The following is a 9,166-nucleotide window of genomic DNA, read 5'->3' as shown; positions in this document are numbered from 1 at the left end:
AACGCTAAGAAGGAGGCAAAAAGCAGGGAGGAGGGGTTTGGGGAGGACGTCTGCTGGGGGTGGGGTGGGGTGAGGTGGGGGTGCATCTAAGGGAAGTCCTGGGAGAAGGCCTACAGGACGTGCAACACCAGCAAGGCTCCCCTGGGGCTCCCGTGATGGCGGCTGGAGCAGCGAGATGGGTCAGGGACAGAACAGGCACAGTGGTGAGGCCTTGTGGGTCTTGGCATCCCTGTCCTAACCTGAAGAAACCAGCTCAGCAGCCAGTGAGCTGCTCCGTATCACCAGCTAGTCCGTAATGGGGCAGGGTAGCCTCAACCCTGGAGTCTGGGGAGACACCAGCATGATCCTGACTGCGGTTCCCCACTTGTAACCAGAAGTGGCTGAGGCCTATTTCTTCTCAGTGGGTGGTAGCACCTTCCAGGGTGTATGGAAATATGGGGGCGGGGGTTAGTTGCCCTTTGACCACTGGGTTCCCCCACCCTTGTATTTAGCGGGAAGGAGCCAAACACATGAGCACATCGCCTGAGGAGTAACTGTCCTATAGCTGGGCCACGTGGTCGCCAGATTTTGTGTGGCACTGACATTTGGGGGTTTACGGTGAAAATTATATGTCTGGCGGGCCCTCTGCTGCGTGCTTCACATGCTTGAACTAGTTCATACAGTTCCCACAATTGCCCCTTGGAGCCTGTGTCATTTTCGTCCCCAGTAACCAAGAAGGAGAAGCATCAGAGTCTTTAGCTCGAAACTGCTCCGTGAGACTCAGGAGAACACCCGATGAGAAAGTGTTTTCTTCTAGTTAAGATCCACCAGAGTGGCATTAAACAGCTAAGCCGCCTGTCTGTCACGCCATTACTTGGTCATCTCTCAGGCCCGCTCTGTAAGCACTCCTGTGCCTCTGGGGAGCTCTCAGGGTCTGTCTGTCGGGGGCTAGCACCCCAATACCTATAAGCTCCAGCCTTTCTGGTCTCCAGCCAGCCGTCTGATTCTCCTGGGGCCATCTTTCTCTCCCAGAAGCCTGCACAGAATGAGGCCAACAGGAAAAGCGGGCAAGAGATGGAGAGACCAGACTGCTCATTTCATCTGAGCCCAAGTCCGGTTTCTGCCGCCAGCTGTGGGAAGAGTTCAGAGGGATACTGCCCTTCACAGGTGTCACCTATCTGATCCTCTCCAGGGGTGGACCATTTTGGAGAAGGGAAAACAGGCTCAAAGAGAAGTCACTTGGGCCAAGGTTGCAGAGCTAAGGAGAAGTAAACTCTTGGAACCTGGGGTAATTCTCCACAGGCCACAGTGCAAGGAGAACATTCTGCAATTTGGGAACCCTCTGCCCCACGGATTCACCCTTTTCTAGCTCCAAGTTCGCTGGGGATATCCTGTTGTCACTGGTCGCGTGTCCCTTCCTGGTCTTCCCCGAGCTCCCTCCTCCCCGCCCCCCCCCAATACACACACACAGAGGTTTGGCTTCGAGAGCGTCTGGAGTTTAATCTCACGCTGCGGTGGCCAGGAAGGAGGGTTCTGCCGCTGCTGCCGCCTCATCCACCCGGATTCTCCACGTTGCCAGCGGCGCTCCCGGGTCCCGGCCCCTGATTGACAGTGGGGGCTGCAGGGGCAACTAGGGCGGCTCTCGGGAGGCCAGGTAGGCGGCCAGGGTCACCAAGGCAGCTGCATATGTGCACACGCCCAACCCGACGGCGAGGACCCCCAGCAGGAAGGCTCGGCGGGAGGCAGCCCCTGCCCCCTGGACGTCACCCTTGGCCCAAGCCTTGTTGGTCTGTGGAGGTGTTGGGCAGCGGTGACTCAGGCATCCCTGCAGCCCGCAGCCCCAGACCCTTGCCCTGGACCCGCCCCCACCAGCTCATTCAGAGATTCCAAAAATAGGGAGCAGCCACTGTGGGCCACGCACAGGGGTGCCCAAGTGGCTAATAAAAATAGACCTCTCACTCAGTGCCACCATTTGAGCTCATCTGAACCTCACGATGACCCAGAGGTAGGAATTATTCCCGTTTTACAGGTAAGGAAAATGAGGCCCAGGGAGGTTAAGTGGCTTGCCCAAAAGTATTAACGGAGTGTGGCAGGCCTAGGAATTTGAGCCCAAGTTCCTAACCACCGCTCTGGGCTTCCACTCTGAAACACCAGTTTTACCTTTCCATGTTTCTATGCAGGTCCTTCTCTCCACTTTTGCCCCCCACCAACGCATAGCACTTCTGTTTTGTTCTGAATACCCTTGCCCCTTAGATCCAGCCCTACCCACAGACTGACCTTCTGGGCCAGGCAGAAGGCTGCAATGCCCACAGGCCAGAAACAGCAGAGCATGGAGAAGACAGCCAGCCCGAGGTGGTCGTGGGGTAGGAGCGGGGAGAGAAGGCTGCCCCTGTCCCAGTCAGAGTCGCTGTCGCTGGATGATGGGTCCTGTGGGTGGGAAAGGGCCTGAGTGGGCTTCTCCACCCACCTTCCCTGCCCCACCACTCTGCTCCCCATTACCCCCAAAGACCAATACCAGGGCCTCCCCAGAAGCACCAAAAAAGAAGAAAACATTCCAGAAGATAGGCTCTTAACTTTTACAGCCTGGATCCCCTTGAGGGGAAGCTGTATATCCTCTCTCCAGAGAAGAACCCCCACCCACACCCAGAGTTTTGTGTTCAATTTCAAAGACTCCACAGGTCCCATCATGGTAGTACAATTTCAGAGTTACGAGTGGAGGGAGATGGGATGCCTGGGTGGCTCAGTGGGTTGAGCCTCTGCCTTCACCTCAGGTCATGATCTCAGGATCCTGGGATCGAATTCCGCATCGGGCTCTCTGCTTGGCAGAGGGCCTGCTTCCCCTCCTCTCTCTGCCTGCCTCTCTGCCTACTTGTGATCTTTCTCTCTGTCAAATAAATGAATAAAATCTTAAAAAAAAAAAAAAAAAAGAGTGGAGGCAGACACCAACAGGGACAGGAACTGGCAAAAAGTTGGAGTCCAAGAGAGATGGCTCTGGGTGTCTACGTTTCTAGGAAAAACCTACCAGCTCAAAACTAATTCTAGATTTTTTAAAAAAATTTTAAATCTTGCATTAAACAGCTCATAGGATTTTAAGCAATTCTTATAAGGCCCAAACTGCAATTAAAATCCAAGTTAGCAGAGAGGTCAAACAAACAGAAAAGGCCTCTTTTGCCCTGAAGCCAACTGCCAATCCCAGAAAAATAACCTCTCAACCCAACCGTGAACAAGATGAAAAGTAATCTCTAACTACTGGTAGTGCCCACAGGCAGCTGGCAAGCAAACCAACTCTTCTCAGAGAAAGGTACGTACCTTCAGTCTAGGCCTCACAACAATTTTTCCTAAAAATAGCTTTTCAACTGTGATGACCAGCATACGGTCCAAAAATAACCAGGCACACAAGAAACCCTAAAAGACCAGAAATAATAAGGCCCTCCCTCCGAATCAACAAAGAATGGAATTATCAGACACAGAACGATGTCAAGGTGACCCTAAATGTCTCGCTATGGCAGACGGTGTTTCCAAAAATGGCCACGACCATCTCTCATCCCACACGCTCCTCTCACAGTGTGACTGATATACTCTTGCCACCAAGGGGTGAGGTCTGTGTCCCCTCTCCCTGAGTCTGGGCAGGCTGACTCACTCATAATTGGTAGAATGTGGTGGAAGTAATGCCACATGACTTCCGAGCAGAAGTCAGAAAAGGTGAGGCAGTTTCTGCCTCGCCAAAGCACTCGTGCTGGAGGCTGGAGGGACAGAAGGATGTGGACCATGCTGCATCTGCCATGTTGTGAGGAGGCCCAAACTAGCCCATGAGGGGAGCCTCAGGCAGAAGCCCCAAGACTAAATTAAGAGAGAGACACCTACCCAGGCCCCAGCTCCTTCAGCCCCCGGACTGTTCCAGCTCCAGCCACCGGCTGACCGCAGCCTCATGAAAGACCCTGAGGCAGAACCACCCAAACCAGGCCCTCCCATATTCCTGCCCCATGGAAACCATGAGCCATAATGATTGTTGCTGTTTTAAGCAACTGAGTTTTGGGGTGATTTTTTGTGCAGCAATAGTAACCGGAAAACCACGTGTAAGAAATAAAAGACGAGTGGGGGGAGTCTGGCTGCCTCAGTCCATGGAGCGTGCAACTCGTGATCTCGGGGCCGTGAGTTTGAGCCCCACGCTGGGTGTAGAGATTACTCAGAATCTTTTTTAAAAATAAATACATAGGGGCGCCTGGGTGGCTCAGTGGGTTAAAGCCTCTGCTTTCGGCTCAGGTCATGGTCTCAGGGTCCTGGGATCGAGCCCCGCATCGGGCTTTCTGCTCAGCAGGGAGCCTGCTTCCTCCTCTCTCTCTCTCTGCCTGCCTCTCTGCCTACTTGTGATCTGTCTGTCAAATAAATAAATAAAATCTTTAAAAAAAAAAAAAAAAAAAAAAAAAAAAAAAAAAAATAAATACATAATTATGACAAACTTCACAGTGTATACAAGGAATAAGAAATTATCAAAGTTAACACAATAATTTGGAAGAAAAAAAAAGCAGGAGCAACACAGAGAGAGGTGGAAAGACAGAGAACAGAGGAGCCAGAAATCAGAGGGAAGACAGGAAGCCAAAGGTGCGGGAAGAAAGATGAGTGACAAATCTGGAGAGAAAAGAGGGAAGAAACCAGGAGAGGCACAGAACAGGCAAAACCACCACTGGACATCTAGGAAGTCCCCACACAGTTGGGAAGTGAGACTCCAGGCCGAAGGTAGATACCCCAGCCTCCAACCTACCTGGGGTTCACCAGAGCCCCGTTCACTCACCTCCAGCCCCTTCCCCCAGATCCCACTAAGGCCTGCTGCTCCTACCTCCAGGTCAGGGGTTCCCAGCTCCCCAAGACCAGCGCTCACAGAAGGAAGAGGTGACGGTAGGAAGTGCCAACCCCCCAGTGACTCCGCAAAGGCTGTCTCTCGAAAGGGAGGCCCCATCTGAGGTTCCCCAGGCTTCTGGATGGGGGACACACAGCCCACGCCCGCCAGCAGAGGCTGTTGGAGCTCTCGAAGACTGGGGCTGTCCATGGCTGGGGAAAGGCTCCCAGACGGGTTTCCTGGAGGTAGAGGAAAGAAAAAAGACGTGTTCTAAAAGTCTCACCATCTTTCCCCTGACTCCTGACTCTAGAGAGATTGCTGGAAGATGCTAGTTAGTTCACTGACCCTCAGACTCGTTTGCCAGAGACTAAAACTGAGGCCCACAGAATAAAAGAGGGCCAAGCTGTGAAGAGAATTTGCGGGGTCTAGACATTCAATTCTGGGATTCTGTCTCCTGAGGCAAAACCACATACCTGTAGCACACTTATTCCAAACCACACCTTGCGCACTTACTTGCCCCATGAACTACACATACCCTGTGTCAAGTCTGCACCCTGAATACCCACGTCCACGGCTGCACATACTCAACCAGGCAAGCCCAAACCCCACCTCCAGGCACTCATTTCCCAAAGGGCTCCTTGCAAACTTGCCTTGAACAACATCAGCTCCCTCTGGAGCCCCCAACCTTATTACACACTCACTCTGAATGACTCCTTGCACACCCCGAATCCTCCTAGCATCAGATCCCCTATTTGCACACATAAGAACAGGCTTCCCATGCATGCACTCCACTCTCCCTTGTTCCCATCACTTACTTTCCTTGCATACCTGCCCCAAACACCCGGTCTACGCATCCCTCCCCTACCCCACCCAGATGCACCCCGGGTACACAACTGCCTGCACCCCCACCTGCTCCCCTACGCCTCCTGCTTTACCAGAACCCACCTCTGCACCATTCCCCCATAACAGTCCCAACCCACCACACTCACACATGCTCAGACACAAGGAATGTTGCCACCCTACGATCCCCCCCTTCCCGTAGGGCCTCCCAAGCCTCATTCCAAACCTGGCTGGAGCCGATCTCCTCACCAAGGGTTTGCCTCCCCATCCCCAATACTAGGAGCCAGTGGAGGGGCCGTGCCGCCCACCTGTGCCCCTCACTCACCGCCCACGGCCATATGTCGGGACTTCCTGGGACCCTGCACCGACACCCGCCCCGACCCTGCGGCCCGCAGGTGACACGGAACTCCGCTCCCCGGGACCCCGGGCCTGGGGGCGCGGGGTCTGCGTTTTCCGCTGAGCTCCCCTCTCCACGCCCCAGGCCCGCAGCGCGCGGGGGCGGGGATGGGGGCGGGGCGGCGGGCTCCCGGCTCCGCCCTCCGCCGCGGCCCGGGTGGGGGCCTTGAAGGCCGACGTCAGTGCCCAGCGCTGAAACCCTGCTACCCCAAGTGTGCGGGAGCCAGCGTGGGGCTCCGAGGACTGCGGACCCTGACCGTCCCCCCACCCCAGCCCAGGCCCAAGAGCAGCGGGGCGGAGGAGGGGGCGCCCCCGATTCTCCAGGGCCTTCCTGGCTCGGCCCCGCCTCCACACCCGCCACTCTGCTTGCCCAATACTAATAACAGCAACCGCGGCTAACTGGGTGCAGTGGTCTGAGCGCTGTGCATGGGCACGCACACGATTCCTCAGCACTGCCGAAGAGGCCCCGTCATGCACTGTCCTGTGTGGCTCGCAGCTGGGGAACAGGCGCAGAGAGGCCGGGGACTTGCCGGGGCGCACGCCGCCGGTTCACTAAGCGCGGACTAAGCCCCGACCCTGGCCGCTGCCTGAGACGCTCTAAAGTCACCATCGCATCGATTCTTCTCGGCAGCTCTCTTTCTGTCTCTGTTTCACAGATAAAGTGAGGTTCAGAGGCGTGTGCTCGCTTGCCCGAGGTAAACGACTGGTGCTAAGACCGGCAGATTGCACCCCGGGGCTGCATTCGTTGCTGGCCGGAGGGAAGGGGAGGAGGCAGGAGTGGGGGAGGGGGCGGGGGCAGAAGGCAGGGTGGGAGCTTCGGAGGCCAGGAGGGAGTGGACCGGGGATAGGGTGATGTGCTGGGTACAGGTGGTACGAGCCCTGGTCATCAGTCAGTGTTGGGACCCACACAGGCCCTACCTCTGGATAATGGCATCACCTCTCTGAACCCTCTTTCATCTGTCAAATGGGCGCCACGCTCCCTTCCTCTTGGATGTAGATGTGATCACATACACAGAGCAATAACCAATGTTCCACATTCCCTAAAGCCTGGCAAGGCAGGCGGCTGAAATATATGTGATGATGTTTGTGAATATCATTATTCACTGCTGGCTCCATCAGTCTGAATAGGGACCTTCCTCACCCTCTCCCTCAGGGAGCCCACCAGGCTTGCACAGGCTTCTCCCTCCCAGAAGCCCTCCATCTCACCCATCCCAGTCAGCCAAACTGGAGGATTCCCCTCCTGATGTGGGGCTGGCCAGGGTTCCCTTGCTCCGGGACTCCAGGGCTCCAGGGCTCTGTGCCAAGAGTCCAGACGCTGGAGTTGGCACGGGCCCCACTCCTGGGGAGAACAGATGGTGTCTGCAAGTGCACTTGGCTCAGCCAGGGTTTCTGGCAGACGACAGGCGGGGAGACCCACCGGAGGGCAGATGAGAGGGACCTGGAGCCAGGTTGCTTTATCTGGGAGAGATAACCTGTCACTAGCTCCTTAACTTGGCTCTGGTTCTTTTTTTCATACAGCTTATCACTATGAAACATATTCCATATTTCTGTCGCTGGTAGTGTGAATCCTCTCCCCCATCAGTATCAGCTTCAGGAGGGCTGGGATTTGATCTGATTGCCTTTGTTCGCTGCTGTGCCTCAGGGCCTAGAACAGTGCCTGGCACAAAGTCGCCCTTCAATACATATTTGTAGGAAATGAGGGCAGGGGAGCGTGAATTCCCACCAGCCTGTTTTCCACCAAATCTTGGAGCACTTTCTACTATCACTTGGCATATCCTACGGCCCAGAAATTCCACTCCAACCAGACGTGAATGTATGTCCACCACAAAGCAGATTTCCTGCGATAAATAAATAAGATTTCCTGCGGGTAAATAAGTTGTAGCATCTTCACACCAAGGAAACTACGCAGCAAAGAAAAGGAAAGATCTACAGCCACGTGCAACAGTGTGCATGAGGCACACAACTGAAATGCTGAGCAAAAGATGGGAGACACAAAACAATACTTAAACAGTGTGATTTCATTTATATAAAATTCAAAAGCAGGCAAAATTAAGCCGTGTTGGTAGAGGCCCAGTGAGTAGTTACCCTCGGGCCTTTGGGGCACTCTGGGGAAAGGTCATCATATTCTTCTCTTGAGCTCACTTGTGATTATCAGGTGTGTTCAGTTTCTGGAATTTAATCCCATTGTTCACTTATGATTTATGTCCCTTTTCTGTATCGAGATTATACTTCAAAACAGTTTAAAAAAAAACAACAAGTGAGTCTCTACAGACTGACCTGGGGAACTTTCGAAGATGTATCACTGAGGGGAAAAAAGCAAGATCTAAAACAATACCTACAGTTGCTATGGAAAATGGTATGGCAGTTCCTCTGAAAATTAGAAACAGAGTTACCATATGAGCCAGCAGTTCTACTTCTGGGTACTTACCCTGAAGAACTGAAAGCAGGGTTTTGAAGTGGTCCATGTTCATAGCAATGTTGTTCACCATAGCCAAAAAGATGGAAGCAATCCTAGGGTTCATCAGCAGGTGTCTGGATGAAGCAAATGGGGCATCTATTTATAATTCAGCCTTTAAAAAGAGCAAGAAGGGGTGCCTGGGTGGCTTAGTGGGTTAAAGCCTCTGCTCTCGGCTCAGGTCGTGATCCCAGGACCCTGGGATCAAGCCCCGCATCGGGCTCTCTGCTCAGCAGGGAGCCTGCTTCCCGAGCTCGCTCTCTCTCTCTCTCTCTCTCTCTCTTGCTGCCTGCCTCTATGCCTACTTGTGATCTCTCTCTCTGTCAAATAAATAAATAAAATCTTTGGGGAAAAAAAAAAAGGAGCAAGAAAGTTCAGGGGTGCCTGGCCAGCTCAGTCAATAAAGTGAGCGACTCTTGATCTCAGGGTTGTGAGGTCAAGCCCCATGATGGGCATGGAAACTCCTTTAAAAACATTAATTAAATAGGGGTGCCTGGGTGGCTCAGTGGGTTAAGCCTCTGCCTTCGGCCCAGGTCATGATCTCAGGGTCCTGGGATGGAGCCCCACATCCGGCTTTCTGCTCTGCGGGGAACCTGCTTCCCCTCCTTTCTCTGCCTGATGCTCTGCCTACTTGTGATCTCTCTCCCTCTGTCAAATAA

The 9,166-nt window shown here is 53.8% G+C and overlaps 1 protein-coding gene across 1 annotated transcript; it reads right to left on the bottom strand.

The window, feature by feature from the left end:
* Positions 1 to 1,453: 1,453 nt before the first annotated feature.
* TMEM91 (transmembrane protein 91) lies at positions 1,454 to 6,339 on the bottom strand. Its single transcript, XM_004776063.3, has 4 exons — positions 5,982 to 6,339; positions 4,817 to 5,055; positions 2,257 to 2,406; positions 1,454 to 1,768 (listed from the first exon to the last, which is right to left on the bottom strand). The coding sequence occupies exons 1-4, from the start codon at positions 5,992 to 5,994 to the stop codon at positions 1,610 to 1,612; spliced, it is 561 nt and encodes a 186-aa protein (XP_004776120.1). The 5' UTR covers positions 5,995 to 6,339; the 3' UTR covers positions 1,454 to 1,609.
* Positions 6,340 to 9,166: the final 2,827 nt, after the last annotated feature.

Source organism: Mustela putorius, unplaced genomic scaffold, assembly GCF_011764305.1.
Source record: "Mustela putorius furo isolate JIRA1106 unplaced genomic scaffold, ASM1176430v1.1 tig00000196_pilon_pilon_pilon, whole genome shotgun sequence".
Lineage (NCBI taxonomy): Eukaryota > Metazoa > Chordata > Mammalia > Carnivora > Mustelidae > Mustela > Mustela putorius.
Note: the sequence above shows the minus strand (reverse complement) of the source record. Positions and strands in the feature narration are given on the sequence as shown.